The sequence below is a fragment of the Vidua macroura genome, chromosome 33, assembly GCF_024509145.1.
Source record: "Vidua macroura isolate BioBank_ID:100142 chromosome 33, ASM2450914v1, whole genome shotgun sequence".
Lineage (NCBI taxonomy): Eukaryota > Metazoa > Chordata > Aves > Passeriformes > Viduidae > Vidua > Vidua macroura.
Genome location: NC_071603.1, coordinates 997,771 through 1,014,039, shown reverse-complemented (window position 1 = coordinate 1,014,039; position 16,269 = coordinate 997,771). Strand labels below are relative to the sequence as shown.

Genomic DNA, 16,269 nt, shown 5'->3' with positions numbered 1-16,269 from the left:
GTTTATTGGGGACATGGGGGACATGGGGACATGAGGGGACATTGGGGATGTGAGGGGACATGGGGGGGACATGAGGACATTGGGGGAGAACTGGGGACATGGGGGACATGGGGGGCACATGGGGAAAATGGGGACATAAGGGGACATTGGGGACCTGAGGGGACATGGGGGACACTGGGGGGAAACTGGGGACAAGGGAGACATCAAGGACATGGGGGACATTGTGGGGGAACTGGGGACATGGGGGACATCAGGGACCTGAGAGGACATGGGGGGCACATGGGGACCTGCAGGGACATTGGGGACATTGGGAAAATGGGGACATGAGGGGACATTGGGGACATCAAGGACCTGAACGGACATGGTGGACACTGGGGGGAAACTGGGGACATGGGGGACATTGTGGGGCACATGGGGACCTGCAGGGACATGGGGGACATTGGGGAAAATGGGGACATGAGGGACAATTGGGGAATATGGGGAGGATGGGGGGAACTTGAGGGGACTGGGGGACATGGGGGAGCTTTGGGGACCTGAGGGGGACATGGCGGGGAGGACAATGAGAACATGGCAGGACACAGGTGGCCCGCAGGTAACGCGCAGAGGTGTCACACAGGTGCCACAGGTGTCCCACGGGGCGTGTCCATCTTGTCACTCTGGGCGAGCCTCCAGGGGGCGCTGCAGCTGCTGCAGCTCCTCTGCCAACCTGGGGGCGGGGCCAGATAAAGGGTGGGGCCAGATGTGGGTGGAGCCTCGAGGGGCCCAGGTGACAGTGCCACACCTGTCCCACACCTGTCCCAGGTGTCACACACCTGTCACGGCGCCGCAGGCTCAGCTGCTGCCGGCCCAGCTCCACCTCCAGCTGTCGCTCCGCCCCCTCCTGGTCCTGCTGCACCAATCGCCTGCAAGAATGAGGGTTAGGGGGTGGGGACAGGCCTGAGTGGGCAGGGTCACCTTTGAGGGGGCGGGGCCAGAGCTGGGCACCCACCCGAGCACAGGTGCCTCTGGGCCCAGCTGCTCCTCGGTGTCCATCACGCGGCGCTCTGCGCAAGGCGGGGACACTGGTCAGCCCAAGGGGACACACCTGGCTTTGGGGGGGGCTCAGGTGTCCAGGGGGGGTCACTCAGGGGCTTGTGGGAGAGGGGCTCAGGTGGCCCAGGGTCAGTCAGGAGCTCAGGAGGTCACTCAGGTGTTGGCGGAGGTCACTCAGGTGTTGGCAGAGGTCACTGAGGTGTCCAAGGGCGTCCCTCAGGTGCCTGAGGGGGGTCCTGGGGGGTCACTCAAGTGTCAGGGGCTCACCCCAGCTCAGCCACTTCTCCTCCATCTTCTCCAGCTGCGCCAGTTCAGCCTCCAGGTGGGCCGGAGCCTGTGCGGGGACAGGGGTGGGAGGGGGGTGTGCATGTGATCCCGGGGTGTGCCAGGGCACCCGGGTGTGTGAGGGACCCCCAGGTGTGTGAGGGACCCCAGCCCGGGGCTCACGTGTGTGACACGCAGGTTCTTGAGCTCTTCCATGATGTCCTCGAGCTGCTGGCAGTGCTGCCACCTGAGGGTGAGGGGACACAGGGGGGTGACACGGTGGTCACATGACCTGGGTGGGTCACCTGGTGCCACCCCCAGCCCAGTTGTGTCCCCCAGCTGTGTCCCTCAGGCTGTGTCCCCAGCCCTACCTGTGTCCCCGGCGCAAGTGTTTCAGCTGCTCCCACTGCTGCTTTGTCCCTTCCAGGTCCTGCTGCTGCTCCAGGCAGAGCCCGCAGCGCCTGTGGGGGGTCAGGGGGCACCAGGTGTGTTTTGGGGCGGGGGGGGGGGGAGTCAGAGGTTCACATGGACACAGGTGAGGCTGAAGAGGATCACAGGTGTTCTCACTCACCTTTGACCTTTGGCCTCCACTTCCTTCCCTTGCAGCTGTGCTCTCTGCAGTGAATCTGGGGTGGGGCAGGGGGGGTCACAGGGGGTCACAGGGGTCGAGGTCAGGGGGATCAGGGGCCAAGGGGGATCCCCTCTGTGTGGGGGGGTCCCACCCCCTCTGGGGGAGTCAGGAGGGGCCACAGGGGTCAGGGAAACATGGGGGTCAAGGGGGTCAGAGGTTCAGGGGGCATCAGGGGAAGTTTTTTGGGGGGGGGCCCAAAGACCCCAGGGCCCCCTGGGCTCACCCTGCACCTGCTGCCAGGACCTCTCCAGTGCCTCCTTGCGCTGCTCCACTGTGGGGAGGGGGAAATGAGCTCAGAGCCCTCGGTCCCCACAAACCCCTCAGGATCCCTACACACTACCCAACGACCCCACAGACCCCTCTCTGTGCATCCCCAGCCCTCTCAGTGTCTCCCTCCAGATCCCTCAGGGCTCCCCAAACCTCTCAGTGTTCCCCCCAGGTGACTCACGCTGCTTCAGGTGCTGGCGCAACTCCTCACTGCGGTCTTGTGCCTTCACCAGCTCCTGTGCCGTGTCCTCACGGACTGTGGGACGCGGTGGGACGGACAGAGGGACACGTGGGACACGGGGAGACGTGGCAGGCACATGAGGGAGCATAGGAGGACATGTGGGACATATGAACACGGGGGAACACAGGGGTCCTCACACTCACCTTTCTGCAGGCTGTGCACCTGCCTCAGCAGCACCTCCAGCTGTGGGATCCCCCCAGGGGGACCTGAGGGGGGAGCTGGGCAGGACACAGGGACACTGCCTCTCTTGGGGACATCCGAGGCCACCTTGTCCCTGGGGCGGGGGGACACTGGGACACACGGTGGTCTTGGGGGGTCTTGGCCATAGAGCCCCTCACTGCGTGGGTCCAGATCCATCACTGCAGCCTGGAGGGACACAGGGGATGATGATGGTGGGCACTGGCTTGTCCCCTCCTGTTGCCATTGTCATCTTCTTAGTTCCCCTTTTCCCACCCTCAGCCCCACATTTTCTGTCACGTTTCACCATTTCCTCCCTCTTTATCTCTTTTCTCCAGGGTTTCTCCCATTCCTGTCGCCTCCTTCCTCCAGTTCCTGACGCCTCTGTCCCTTCCATTTCTGCCCCTCATTTCCCTCTCCAGTCCTTTCCTCTCTTGCTCCATTTTGTCACCCACAGACTCTTTCCAGTCCCCTTTTCACACTTTTCTGTCTTGTGTCCTTACATTTTGACCCTTTTCATCCCCCATTTCCCCTCACCTTCTTTCTGCAGCTTTCTCAGCTCCTCTCCTTCCCATTCTCTCACATTTCCCCGCTCTTTCCCCCTCACATTTTCCCGCCTTTTTCCCCTCACGTTTTCCCGCCCTTTTCCCCTCACGTTTTCCCGCCCTTTTCCCCTCACGTTTTCCTGCCCTTTCCCCCTCACATTTTCCTGCTTTTTTCCCTAATTTTTTCCACCCTTCCCCCTCATGTTTTCCTGCCTTTCCCCCATCATTTTCACACCATTACCCTTCTATTTTCCCACTTTTTCACCTCACATTTCCCCACCTTTGTCCCTCATGTTTTCCCACCCTTTTCCTCTCACATCTTCCCACCATTTCCAACGACACTTTGCCTTAATTTTTGTGCCCTTTTCCAGCTGTTTCTCTCCCTTCCTGACGTCTTTCTGTCCCCTTTTCACCCCCAATCTGTCACTTCTTCCGTCATATTCTCTTTCCTCTTTTCTGCTCCCTTTCCCGTCTATTTTTGCCCTCCATTTGTTGTCACTTCTTCCAGCCCTTCCTGTCACATTTTCCCACCATTTCCTCACATGTTTTCCCAGTGATTTCTGCCCCCTCATCTCTCTCTTTTCTGTCCCATTTTCCCTCTTTTCTGTCTGCCCTTACCCACCTTTTCTTTCAGGTTTTCTCCCCATTTTCTCTCCCGCACTCCTCTCATTTTCGGTTCCCTTTTCTCCCTTCTCTGTCGCTGTTCTCATCTCCTCTCCCCGCTTCCTTCATCCCCTCACCCCTTCAGGCCGTGTCCCTGCCATCCCCTCACCCCTCAGCATGTCCCCCAGTTCTGTCACCCCTCAGGATGTCCCCATCCCCTCACCCCTCAGCATGTCCCCCAATTCTGTCACCCCTCAGGATGTCCCCCAATTCTGTCACCCCTCAGGATGTCCCCCCATCCCCTCACCCCTCAGCATGTCCCCCAATTCTGTCACCCCTCAGGATGTCCCCTGTCCCCTCACCCCTCCAGCCGTGTCCCCTCACCCCCCAGTCCCCCCGGACTCAGGACTCTCCCTGGGGTCTCAGTGTTTATTGTCAGCCCTCGGGCTCGGGCCCGTCGGGGCGCGCGGGGCGCGGCGCAGAACGGTGCCGGGTAGCGGATGAACAGCCAGTCCTCCTCCTTCTTGAGCCAGCGCAGCAGCTTGGTCAGCACGGCGATGGCGCCCGCCTTCGTCACCAGCGGGCTGAAGCAGCTGTACAGCTCGAACTTGCTGGTCACCTGTGGGAATCCACGCCTGTTAACTGTGGGATTTACTGACAGCACTGACACCGAGCACCCCGTTAACTGTGGGATTTGCTGACAGCACTGCCAGTGAGCATCCCATTAATTGTGGGATCTACTGACAGCACTGACACCGAGCTGTCACCAAGCTGACAGCACTGCCAGTGAACATCCTGTTAATTGTGGGATCTACTGACAGCACTGACACTGAGCATCCTCTTAACTGTGGGATCTACTGATGACACCACATCCTGGTAACTGCAGGATCTACTGAGAGCACCACCAGCCAGCGACCCCCACGAACTCTGGAACCTTCTCACCACAGCACAAACACGTGCTGCTGGCTCTGGGCCCTGCTGACGGCTCCTTCCCCGCGGCTCACCCAGGCCAGCAGCGTTTCCTTCTCAGCCACGTGGTAGAGCAGGCGCAGGGGCCGGTGCGGGCTGTGCACACGGCTGTGCAGGTAGTGGTACAGGTCGAAGAGCCGGTGCTGCTCCTCCTCGCTGGTGTAGGGCTCCTCCAGCTCGGGGCTGCAGCCAGGGAAGTCCCCCAGGCGAGGGAAGGGGGACACGAGCGTCAGGTGAAGGTCAGGGACACCCCCACCCCCTCAATTCTGGCGTGTCCCCCCCATCCCCGCCCACCTGGTGAACTGCGGCAGCTGCTGCATCTCCTCCGGCCCCTCCAAGGGTTTGTAGAGGAAATGCCGGAGCTCGGGGGCGCCGGGGCGGGAGGGGCCGTACCCCGCTCCCCCCCGCACGGCCGCCGCCAGCTCGGCCAGCCAGCCCTGCGCCCGCAGCGTGTCCTCCAGCTGCCGCCGGCACGCGGCCGCCGCGTAGAATCCCTCTCGCTCGGTGGACAGCAGGATCAGCGTCACGCCCTCCTCCTCCTCCTCGCCCAGCCGCGCCGCGTACGCGTAGAAATACCCGTCGGGGTTGAAACGGGGCAAGCACACGGGGGTCCACACCTCGCCCGCCCCCGCGCCCGCCCCGCCGCCCAGCAGGTTGAGCAGCAGGTGGAGGTCGCTGGCGCAGAGCCGCCCGCCCTCGGCCAGCGCCCGCTGCCGCGCCGCCGTCACCAGGCGGCCCCGAGCCGCCAGCACGGCCAGGGCGGGCGCGGGGCGGGCGGCGGCGGCGGCGCGGCGCAGGGCCCCGGACACGGCGCGGCGGAGCCCCCCGGGCAGGGGCAGGCAGCGAGCGGCCCCCAGCAGCAGCCGCCCGTCAGCCGCGGCCCCGCAGAGCAGCCGGTCCAGCACGGCCTCGGCGCCCGCCAGCAACCGGCGCAGGTCGAAGCCGCGGCGTCGAGCGAAGACGCGGGCGATGCCCCCGCGGGTCAGCAGCGACAGGATCTGCTCGTGCACGAAGGCCAGCTCCCGCCGCAGCTGCGCCGCCGACTGCCGCGTGCGGGACACCGACACCAGCAGCAGCGGGCCCCGCTGCTCGAACACCAGCGTGCGGTCCTCTGCGGGGGAGAGAGGGGACACGGCGGTCACACGGGGCGGGGGGACACGGAGGGAGTCGGAGAAATGGTTGGCTTGGGGGTAGACAGATGTACCTGGACAGGTGTTGTTTTGGGGCGTGCTATTTTTGGAGAGTGGCTGTACCAAAGAAGGTTTTTAGGGGGGTGGTAGGACCCATGAAGGGGTTTAGGGGGGTAGAGAGTTTAGGGGGGCTGGTTGTACCTGGGCAGGCTGATTTGGTAGATTCAGCTATACCTGGGAGAGGTGGTTTTGGGGGTGGGATGTTGTGTTTGGAGGGGGCTGTTTGGAGCAGGGATGGCTGTACCTGTGGGGGCTGTTTCAGGGCTACCTGGGGGCGGGGCTGTGCAGATTTGGGGTTACCCACAGGTGTGTCTGTGTAAATTTGGGGGTTCCGTTTCCACCCCCCGCTGGCCCCGTACCGGAGCAGATGGCACGGATGGCGTTGCCGCCGCTCTGGATGAAGGACACGAGGGCCATCATGACACCCATGGTGGCCGCCAGCGCCTCCTCGTTGCCATGCCGGGAGTAGATCGGCTTCCCGGCCTCGCTGAGCACGAACACGTGTTTGCGCCGCGCTCGCCAGCCCGCGGCCGCCACGTCCTCGTCCGCGCCGCGCCGCCCGCCCAGGGCCGACGTGGCCGCCGCTGCCGTCACCGCCGCCGTCACCTCCTCCTCTTCCTCACCAGGGTGACACACTGGTGATGTCACTGCCGCTGTCACCTCCTCCTCTTCCTCACCAGGGTGACACACTGGTGATGTCACTGCCACTGTCACCTCCTCCTCGCTGGGGTGACTCCCTGGGGATGTCACCACTGCTGTCACCTCCTCTTCATCCCCTACAGGAGGACGTGCTGGGGATGTTGCTGCCATGGTCATCTCCTCCTCACTGGGTTGAACGCCCGGGGATGTCACCGCTGCTGTCACCGCTGTGGTCACCTCCTCCTCCTCATTCCCAAGTGGGGGACACCCCAGGGATGTCCCTGCTGTGGTCACCTCCTCCTCCTCACCGGGATGACAGCCCTGGGACGTTGTGGCTGCTTCTGTTGTCACTGCTGCCACCACATCCTCATCCCTGCCACACGGCCTGCCTTGGGATGTCATGGCCACTGCCACCTCCTCCTTCTCCTCACTGGGGTGGCACCCCAGGGACGCTGTGGCTGTCACCACTGCTGCCACCTCCTTGTCCTCCTCCTCCTCATTCCCAGCAGGGTGACACACGGATGATGTCATGGCTGCCACTGCTGTCACATCTTCCTCCTCATCCTCCCCGCTGTGGTGACAGCTCGGGCACGCCGTGTCCTCTGTCCTCCCTGGCTCCATCTCTGCCTCACCTGTGACCAGCAGGGGGCGCCGGGGCGGTGCCTGCGCACCTGAACAGCCCCGCCCTGCCCCACCCTGCCCTCACCAAGGGTGGGGTCAGCGGTCCTGGGCGCTGGCACCTGTGGGGGAGGTGGGGTGGGGTCACCAGGGGCGTGGCTCCACAAGCCACGCCCCACCCCTAATCCACACCTTCAGTCTCGCTCAGCAAGTCCCAGCCCTGGTGGTCTTCGCCTAGGCCACACCCCCACCGAGCCTCACCCCGGAACACCCGACACGTGTCTCTCTGGCCACGCCCCTACAGCGAAACCACGCCCCCTCATCGAAAAGCCCCGCCCCAAATCACTTTAGCCACGCCCTGGGGCCGCCCCACCCCTCACAAAGTCCCACCCTCCGGCGAGATCGCCCCTAGGCCGCCCCCTCCCCACCAGGCTCCGCCCCCTTCAGGCCCCGCCCCACCAGTGCCCGCCCCCCTGGCCCCGCCCCCGCGCTGTCCCCGCCCCGCGCGCGCTCACCGGCCGCGCTCCCGCTCCCGCCGCCACCGCCGCTTCCGGGGCCGCCGCGCCGCGCGCCCCGTGACGTCACCGCGCCGCCGCGTTCACCAATCACCGCGCGGCGCGGAGGAAGAGGGCGCGGCCGCCGCGCGCCCGCCAATCAGCGGGCGCCGGGCGGGGCGCCGGGAGGAGGGGCGGGGCCCCGTGAGGAGGGGCGGGGCCAGACGGGTCCCTACGGGGGCCATAGGACCTGGCCCCGCCCCCGCAGGGCCTTTGGGGTCCCCTCAGGGTCTGGGGGCGCCCCAGAGGCCCCGCGGGGCCGTGGGACCCCCCCTGCACGGCCCTGCAGCGCCTTCAGCGCCTCCCAGGTGAGCTCCAGGAGCCACAGGAGCACCAGGGCGGCCTCAGGGGACCCCAGAAGCTCTGTAGGCACCCCCAAAGAGATTTAGGGTCACTTTAGGGTCCATAAGGACACCCAAAATCTCTACAGAGGCTCTGTAGGGTTTATAGAGCACCCCCCCCGACTCGCTGGAGGGTTATAGGTACCCTAAGAAGCCCCAGAGAGCCCCAAAACAGGCCCTGCAGACGCTGCAGTGTCTATAGGGACCCCCAGGAGCCCCCCCAAAACGCCACAGGGAATTCCCATGGGAGCTGTAGGCTCCAGCCCAGGGGCAGGGCTCCAGCCGGGGGCGGGGCCTGGGCCACTGAAAACCCCCCTGGTCCCCTCCGTGCCCCACACACCTGAGAGCCCCCGGACCCCCATGGCACCTCCACCGCCCCCCGGCCACCTCAGCCTGGCCCGCGGGGTCCAGGTGAGAGGGGGACCCCGGTCCTGTTGTGGGGGGGGGGGCCAGCCCCGAGCTCGGGGGGCCGCGGGCATCCGGGGCGGGGTGGGGGCACGAGGGCGGCCGCAGCACTTCCTGCCCCCGGAAAGGGGAAGTGAAAGAAGGGACCCGGCCGGTCGGGGGGGACCCCAAGAGCTCGGGGGGCCCCGAGAGGTTTGGGGGGAAGGCGGGAGCTCCGGTAGCCCCCGTTTGGGGGGCCGCAGGTGACCCTGTGCCTCCCCAGCCCCCCCTGTACCAGGACGCCGTCGCCCGCCGGGCTCTGCGGCCCACGCTGCTCAGGTGAGTACTCCCAGCGGGGACAGGTGACCCGGCCAGGTGTCCCCTCCCTCGCCGCCCCTCCCCTGCCCCCCAGGAGCGTCTCGGTGCCGGCCGAGCCCCCCGCGCCCCCCGCCATGGATGTCACCTACGCCGTGGTCAACAAGCCCCGCCGGGGGGGCGGAGCCGCAGGGCGAGGCCCCTCCCCTTTGGGAAGAGACCACGCCTCCTTCGGACGAGACTCCGCCCCTTCGGGCACGTGCTCGCTGCCGGGCAGCCCCGTGCGCCGCCCCTCGCCCGGCCCGGCAGGTGAGTGGGGGGCGTTGGGGGGGGGGTCCCCCAGGTTTTGGGGTGATTTGGGGGGCTCAGGGGTGCCCAGGAACGATAATTCTGACCCTGGTCCCCCCCTCAGAGTCCCCCAGAGCCACGGACGGCGCCTACGAGGTCGTGACCCCCCCCGCAGACACCGGCAGTGGCCCCTGCCTGGGTGAGCATGGGGGGTCCCTGGTGTCCTGGGGGGGTCTCGGTGTGTGAGGGCCACGGGGGGGCTCAGGGGGGACATCAGTGTCCAGCCCCCCCACCTCACTGAGCCCCTGCTCCTCCCCCCAGGGTTTAACTTCCGCATCGGGAAGCCCAAGGGCCCGCGGGACCCCCCGGCCGAGTGGTCCCGGGTGTGAGGGGGGGGTCCAGATCCCTGGGCCCCCTCCTCACAGAAGAGAGGCTGCAGTGGAACCTGGCTGATCCTTACCGAGCCCAATATAGACAAAAACGATTTATTATGACAAATAAAAACTGATTGTGAGAGACCCAGCCGTGCCTGGGGGAGTCCAGAGGGGTCTCAGCTGCCGAGGTGGTCTCAGGTGTGCAGGTGGGCCCCACCTGGGGGGGCTCTCCAGGTGCTCGGGGGGGTCCTGGGGGGCTCAGGTGGCGCTGAGCAGGCGGCGCTTGGGGGCCGTGGCCGTGTACGGGTGCCAGCGCCACTCCACGTCGGCCGCGTCCCCCTGCTCCAGGGTCCCCAGGCGGATCAGGTAGGCTGGGGGGGACACGGGGGGGGTTGTTGGGACATTTGGGGACACGGGGGGAGCCTTTTAGGGCTGTTGGGGACAGCAGGGGACACTCACGCCTCAGCTGGAAGCGGGGGTCCCACCTCCTCCAGCTCCACCGTCCGTCCCCGGCGCCGGTACACGTGGTTCCTGTGGGGAGGGTGGGGGGGTCAGGGGGGCTCGGGGGGGGTCTGTCCGTGTCCCCGTGTGCCCACGCGTCACCCACCGCACTAAAATGACGTCGTCCTCGTTGGCGAAGGTCACCACGCGGCGGCTGTCGGGACGGGGAACGGGGAACAGGTGCTTCAGAATGGTCCCGACCTAAGGGGGGACAGGGATGGGGACAGGGATGGGGACAGGGATGGGGACAGGGATGGGGTCACCCCACCCCTGGCACCTCCCGTGCTCCTCCCCAGTGTCCCCATTTCCTCCCCCATGTACCCCAAATTTCCCTCTGTATCCCCTCACGTCCCCCCAGGTGTGTCTCCCCATTTCCCCTCCTGTCCCCCCCACGTCCCCCACGCCCCCCCCAGCCGTACCCTTTTTCCCAGAGTGGAATCCAGACGCAGCAGCAGCAGGTGGGGGGCGGCCAGCGGGGCCCCCCCGAGCCCCCCGACCTCCTGGCGCAGCACGGCCCCGCTCAGGGTGAAGTGGGCGGTGGGGCCGTGGGGCAGGTGGGACACGGTCAGCCCATCTGGGGGGGGGTGGGGCTTGATCAGGACACACCCATGAACAGGCCACACCCCCTGGGATTAGCCCCACCCACTCCCTTTAGCTTTTCTATTTTTAGCTTTTGTTTTTCAGGTTCTGTCCTGCTTTAGTGTGTGGGTGTGGGCTTCATATTATGGGATGGTGAGCTCTCTGCTCAGAGCAGGGAGACAAAACAATTCCTTCTCTAGCTGGGCACCAAGGACAAATGATCCAAACCTCAGGCCCAGGAGCACAAACACCGTGGGCTGGAGAGAGAAAGACAAGAAGGACGGGACTGCACGGGCTAAAGCTAAAATTGGACAATTAACTCAAATATACAAATGGACTAAAACTTATAAGAGTGAGAGCCTGTGACCAGTTATCCATTTTGGGACCATTTTGGTTCAGCTTGGGTGCAGCCCTGGCTGGGCTCTTGTGCTGCCCAAGGTGGATCCATTGAGATCCTTTTAATAAATCCCTGCTTTATTAATTAACTCTGTCTGGCTCTGTTCCAGCTCAGCCTTCCCAAGGCATCGCCCTCAGCCCCTTCCCCTCCAAGCAGAGACCCCAGAAGGAGGCCCCAGCCCCGCCTGGCACTGACCGGGCCGCCCGCGGGTCTCGTGCAGCACCAGCAGGTCGGTGACCCCCGCGGCCCGGCACGCCCCCACCAGAGCGCCCAGCTCGGCACGGCCCCGGTTCATGCGGCGAGCCCCCGGCAGCAGCAGGCACAGCTCCTGGGGACAGGGACACGGGGACACTGAGCCACGCCCTGGTTGTGTCACCCCTTCACCCAGCGTCCCCGTGTCCCCCAAATCACCCCCCATGTCCCCAAATCACCCCCCATGTCCCCAAATCAACCCCTGTGTCCCCCAAGTTACCTCCCACATGTCCCCCAAATCAGCCCCCCATGTCCCCAAGTCTGTGTCCCGCTGTCGCCCTGGCACAGGGTGACAATGACACACCCATCCCTAGCCCCGCCCCTCCCCATTGTACTCACTAGGAGCCGTGCCCACTTTCAGGCCCCACCCACATAGGCTCCTCCCATTCCTTTAGGTTTCACTGTCCAGCATTGGCTCAGCCCCCAATGGGTGGGGCCAATTAAGCCCCTCCCACCGCCCAACCACACCCACCCCTGCTTGAAGCCACACCCTCACTGGCACAGCCCCTGGGGGTGGGGTCCGGGTGCTAAGGCTGGGCCACACCCACATCAGAGCCACACCCAAATCCTGCCCCACCCACCCCAGACCACACCCAAACCCAGCCACACCCACCCCAGCCCACACCCACCCCCAGACCACACCCAAGCCTGGCCACACCCACCCTAGACCACACCCAAGCCTGGCCACACCCACCTTGGCAAAGAGCCTCAAGCGGGCGCTGGGGTCCCGTGACGTCGTCACCATCACCTTGGGGGGCTCCACCCCCGCCCACCTGTACTCGTCATCCTGGCTGTCACCTGTCTCTGGGGGCGGGGCTTTGTCAGGCCACACCCCCTGCATTCCCAACCCTGCCCACTGCAGCCATACCCACCCCAGGGTCATTGGGGTCAATCCAGAGCCTGGGTTCTGGGGGGATTTTGGGGGGACATGGGTTTAATTCCCATTCTGGGGGAACGAGGCTCAGATTTGGGGTGCAGCCCAGACTGTGGGTGTTGGTGCAACCCCACGCTCATTTTGGGGTGAATTTAATCTCACCTGGGGAATTTAAAAACCCACTGAGAATTTGGGGAAACTCCCAAAAATGAGGCCAGTCTCTTTTTTTAGCTCTTTCTTTGGGGCTGCCTCCCTCCTGTCCCAGGATTCCCCTCTCCCCATTTTGGGGTCCAGCTCATTCAAGGGTCTTGCCTGTCCCCCAGCCCCGGGTTTGGAAATTCCAATCACCTCCAACTTGGGGGTCCCCTCTCTCCACCCTCCCACCCTGATTTGGGGGTCCCTCTCCCCCAGTTTGGGGGTCCCTCTCACCCCCCGGTGCCTGGAAGTCGAACTCGAGCTCCTTCTGCAGGGCCAGCGCCTCACGCCGCAGCTCTGTGGGCAGCAGCCGATTCTCTGGGGAGGGGGGAGAGAAACGGGGGGGCTCAGACAGGACCCCCAACCCTCCCCATTCCAATACCCCAGCCCCAAATAACCCCCTGGGCCCGCAGCACCCCCATGTCCCCTCTTAACCCCTCTTTAACATCCCCCAACCCCCTTAAACTCCTCTCTGTCCCCCCTAAACTCTCCTCAACTCCTCCAAATCTCCTCTGCCGCCCCCAACCCCCTTTTCATACACCCAAAATCTCTTTGTAACTCCTCCCAAACCCCCTGTAACCCCCCCAAATTCCTCCCGGTCTCTCTTCACTCCTCTCGCTGCCCTCTTTCCCCCCGTCCCAGCCCCTCTCTCCGCCTCCCCGTGCTCCGGTACCGTCGAGCGCCCGCCGCAGGCTCTCCCTGCGCTCCCGCTGCCGCTGCTGCTGCTGCTCCGTGGCCCGGCGCTGCAGGTACTCGCGGCGCTCCCGGGCCTGGCGCCGCAGCTGCCACACGGGGACGGACAGAGGTGACAGCGGCGGTGACACGCGGGGGGGTGCGGGGAAGGGCCCGCTGGGGGGGACATGAGAGGATGGGGGACACGGCGGGGGCGCTGAGGGGGCGGCGGGGACAGCGAACTGACATCGGGGGACAGCGGGGGGACAGCGGGGACAGCGAGGTGACATCGGGGGACAGCGGGGACAGCGGACACAGAGTGAGGGAACGTGAGGGGGGGATACGGGGAAACTGGGCAGGGGGGAGGGCGCGTTGTGGGGGGCATGGAAATGAGAGGATGGGGGACACGGAGGGGAGGCCAGAGGCACCACTGAGGGATGGGGGGACACGGGACCACCGACCCAACCCTCGCGCCCCTCACCATGGTCGCGGTCGCTCCGCTCCGCGCCGCTCCTCACACGCCGGCACCTCCCAGCACCGCCGCCTCTCATTGGCCGAGCGCCGGTGGACCAATGGGAGCGCGCGGTGCTGCCGCATGGGGCGGAAAACGCTGACCCCTTACTCAAGATGGCGGCCGGGTCGGCTTCACCCCGCTGCGCTGCCGGCCCTCATGCAGGCCCCGCCCTCCTGGCTGCTGCGCGCGCTGATTGGTCGAGAGGTGCCGGGGCGGGCTGCGATTGGACGAGGCGGGGCCGGGCCTGAGGCCGCGGTGAGGGCGGCAATGGACGGTGAGGGAGGGCCGGGGGCTCCGCGGGGTTTGGGGGTCTCTGGGGGTCGCGGGGATGTTCGGTGGGGTTTCGGGGGCTTTTCTGGGTGTCTCCATGAGATAGAGAACGTTTTGGGGTGGTTTTGGGGGGTCTCAGGGATCCCGAGGGTTTTTTGAGCGGGTTTCCGGGGGCCTGGGGGAGTTTTGATGGGGTCTCTGAGGGCCTGGGGGGGGGTCCCGGGGGCACGGGTGACACCGTGGGGACACCGGGCCGCTCCCTGGGCGGGGGGGAGCGATTTTGGTGGGTCTGGGGGAGCCCCTGGTGTCCCCCCCGGGTGTTGGTTGGGGTTCTGATCCGTGTCCCCCCCACGCCCCAGGGTCGCTGTCGCTGTCCCTGGACGCGGCCGCGCTGGAGGTGATGGAGGCGCTGGAGCTGCTGCAGCAGCGGCGGGAGCAGCTGGAGCAGCACCTGCGGCAGGTGAGGGGACACGGCAGGGACACGGCAGAGGCACAAGGGGGACACGCCACCCCTCGTGGGGACACGTGTGAGGAGGTGCCCCCTGCCACAGGGACACACCTGGCAGGTGTCACCCGCTACAGGGATGTGCCAACCCCATGGGGACACACCTGGGGACAGTTCCCTGCTGTGGGGACATGGCTGGGGACACACCACCTGTCCCGGGACATACTGGGGGGACACATCACCCACTGTGGGGACACAAAGGGACATGCCACGGTGTCACCTGTGTCCCCTCGGGTGACTGTCCCTAATGCCGTGTCCCTGTGTCCACAGAGCTGGCTGTCCCTCTGTCCCATTCAATGTCCCCCTGTGTCCCTGTAGAGGTGGCTGTGTCCCCAATGTCCCCACACGGGTGGCTGTGTCCCCAACGTCCCCAGAGTCCCTGCAGGGGGGGTTGTCCCTATCCCGTGTCCCCAATGTCCCCGATGTCCCTGCAGGGGTGGCTGTCCCTGGCTCAGGCCCGTTACTCCCTGGGCTGTCACCGCGTCTCGTCCCTGCAGTACGGGGCCACCATGGTGCCCCGAGTCCGTGTGTGCCACAGGTGGGGGACAGGGACACTGGGGGGGACACTGGGACGTGGGGAGGGACGCTGGGACATTGGGGACACTCAGTGGGGGGTGGCAGGGACACAGGGAGGGATACTGGGACATTAGGGACATTCAGGGAGGGGACAGGGACACAGGGAGGGACATGAGGACATTGGGGACACACTGGAGGGGACACAAAGGGGTGTCCCCAGTTTGGGGAGGTGACACAGGGGTGACACCGATGTCCCCAGTGTGGGGGGTGACTGGGGGGTGCTGGGACGTCCTGGTGGTGGCCAAGGGACACCAGGGCACAGTGGTGATGCTGTCCCCACTGTGTCACCCCCAGGCAGGACCCAGAGGGACGCCCCCACTTTGAGGAGGTGCCTGGAACAGGGGGGGACCCCGAGGACCCCGACCCCCAGCAGCAGGGGGGGGGTGACGGTGAGAGGGGGCTGGGTGGTCCCTGGGGGGGATTCTGGGGTCCCTTGGGGGGGGGTTCTGTGGGTGACAGGGTCCTCAGAAGGTCCCCAGTGGGTGCTGGGGACAGATTGGGGGTTCTGGGGATGTCACCCATGGGTCTGGGGGTGCAGGGGAGGAACTGGGGACGAATTTGGGGTGCTGGGGGGGTTCTGAGGGGTCCTGTGGGTGCTGGGGAGGGTCACTCAGTTGTTTTGGGGAGGGTCTCTGACCTTTGTCTCTCCCCCAGGGCTGCGGCAGCGCCGGGGAGCCCCTGAAAAAGGGGGGACCCCCAGCCGGCCCCCCCCAGACCCCCTGGGCTGGTTTGGGGTCCTGGTGCCCCCCAGTCTGCGGCAGGCCCAGGGCAGCTTCCAGAGGGGTGAGGACTGGGGGGAACTGGGGTGGACTGGGGGGAACTGGAAGGAACTGGGGGGGGGGAGCTGGGGGATCCCCAAAAGCCACCAAAGGAACCCAAAGGGGCCCAAGAATGGGGGGAAACGCCCCAAATCTGGGGTGTCCCCAGAACTGGGGAGGGCCTAAAGGTCATGGCCCCCGTGACCTCCTCAGTCCCCCCGGTGTCCGCCTGTCCCCAGGGGTGACGCTGGCTGTGGAGGTGGCCGAGCTCCAGGCCACCGTGGAAGCTGCGGCCGCCCGGTACCGGCAACTCCTGCGGCAGAAACGTCACCTGGCCGGGGACAGCGGGGACAGCGGGGACAGCCAGAGCCCCACGGGAACCCCTGGGGACAGCAAGGACACCGAGGGTGACACAGTGACCTCGGTGACTGCGTGAATGGACACCGAGAACGACGAGGACGCGTCTGCAGGTGACACACGGGAGCACAGGTGACACCGTGAGCCACGGGGACACAGGTGACACGGGGCTGTGCTGACCCTTCACAGGTGACACAGCTGCCACCAGCGACACGGAGGACATTGCAGGTGACACTGAGCCCTTCATGTGACTAAGAGGGGTCCCTCCGTGTCCCCACCTCCAATAAAGCCACCCTGGTGCCACCACAGGGTCATTTGTCACTGCTGTCAGGTGCCAGCTGTGCCAGTGCCACCGCAGGGTCTTTGTCACCGCTGTCATGCCCTGGC

At 65.6% G+C, this 16,269-nt stretch overlaps 5 protein-coding genes across 6 annotated transcripts; 2 read left to right on the top strand and 3 right to left on the bottom strand.

Moving 5' to 3' along the window:
• Positions 1-30: 30 nt before the first annotated feature.
• On the bottom strand, positions 31-3,883 carry LOC128821002 (involucrin-like). Of its 2 annotated transcripts, none has more exons than XM_054001857.1 (11): positions 3,780-3,883; positions 2,579-2,801; positions 2,376-2,450; positions 2,151-2,198; positions 1,868-1,922; positions 1,668-1,757; positions 1,480-1,543; positions 1,300-1,366; positions 989-1,043; positions 813-902; positions 31-706 (listed from the first exon to the last, which is right to left on the bottom strand). In XM_054001857.1, exons 1-11 carry the CDS (start codon positions 3,825-3,827, stop codon positions 652-654), a joined length of 870 nt encoding a protein of 289 aa, XP_053857832.1. In that variant the 5' UTR covers positions 3,828-3,883; the 3' UTR covers positions 31-651. The 2 variants fall into 2 exon arrangements, with proteins under 2 accessions (XP_053857832.1, XP_053857833.1); XM_054001858.1 differs by lacking the exon at positions 3,780-3,883 and adding an exon at positions 3,150-3,268.
• Positions 3,884-4,175: 292 nt separating this feature from the next.
• LOC128821009 (vacuolar fusion protein MON1 homolog B-like) lies at positions 4,176-7,745 on the bottom strand. Its single transcript, XM_054001864.1, is given in 6 exon segments — positions 4,176-4,231; positions 4,233-4,379; positions 4,765-4,912; positions 5,024-5,840; positions 6,279-7,298; positions 7,692-7,745. Coding segments are annotated over 5 exon segments (2,049 nt in total). The 5' UTR covers positions 7,180-7,298; positions 7,692-7,745; the 3' UTR covers positions 4,176-4,195.
• Positions 7,746-7,851: 106 nt separating this feature from the next.
• Positions 7,852-9,600, top strand: PTPN18 (protein tyrosine phosphatase non-receptor type 18). The gene is made up of 5 exons (XM_054001866.1): positions 7,852-8,038; positions 8,739-8,794; positions 8,868-9,079; positions 9,183-9,257; positions 9,380-9,600. Exons 3-5 carry the CDS (start codon positions 8,908-8,910, stop codon positions 9,445-9,447), a joined length of 315 nt encoding a protein of 104 aa, XP_053857841.1. The 5' UTR covers positions 7,852-8,038; positions 8,739-8,794; positions 8,868-8,907; the 3' UTR covers positions 9,448-9,600.
• On the bottom strand, positions 9,530-13,459 carry IMP4 (IMP U3 small nucleolar ribonucleoprotein 4). Its single transcript, XM_054001865.1, is given in 10 exon segments — positions 9,530-9,803; positions 9,892-9,910; positions 9,912-9,963; positions 10,040-10,134; positions 10,353-10,507; positions 11,105-11,237; positions 11,856-11,965; positions 12,465-12,548; positions 12,904-13,012; positions 13,384-13,459. Coding segments are annotated over 10 exon segments (873 nt in total). The 5' UTR covers positions 13,387-13,459; the 3' UTR covers positions 9,530-9,690.
• Positions 13,460-13,529: 70 nt separating this feature from the next.
• CCDC115 (coiled-coil domain containing 115) lies at positions 13,530-16,203 on the top strand. The gene is given in 8 exon segments (XM_054001856.1): positions 13,530-13,595; positions 13,597-13,690; positions 14,046-14,146; positions 14,626-14,729; positions 15,062-15,156; positions 15,422-15,550; positions 15,765-15,995; positions 16,072-16,203. Coding segments are annotated over 7 exon segments (786 nt in total). The 3' UTR covers positions 15,962-15,995; positions 16,072-16,203.
• Positions 16,204-16,269: the final 66 nt, after the last annotated feature.

Bases quoted from the DNA above. Each gene is read 5' to 3' on its own strand.
- PTPN18 (XM_054001866.1), top strand. From the start codon at position 8,908: ATGGATGTCACCTACGCCGTGGTCAACAAGCCCCGCCGGGGGGGCGGA. The intron at 9,080-9,182 runs GTGAGTGGGGGG...TCCCCCCCTCAG, and splicing joins CCCCTCGCCCGGCCCGGCAG to AGTCCCCCAGAGCCACGGAC. The intron at 9,258-9,379 runs GTGAGCATGGGG...TCCTCCCCCCAG, and splicing joins CGGCAGTGGCCCCTGCCTGG to GGTTTAACTTCCGCATCGGG.
- LOC128821002 (XM_054001857.1), bottom strand. From the start codon at position 3,827: ATGAGAGGAGTGCGGGAGAGAAAATGGGGAGAAAACCTGAAAGAAAAG. The intron at 1,044-1,299 runs GTGAGCCCCTGA...CGCCTTGCGCAG, and splicing joins GGAGAAGTGGCTGAGCTGGG to AGCGCCGCGTGATGGACACC. The intron at 903-988 runs GTGGGTGCCCAG...TCATTCTTGCAG, and splicing joins CCAGAGGCACCTGTGCTCGG to GCGATTGGTGCAGCAGGACC.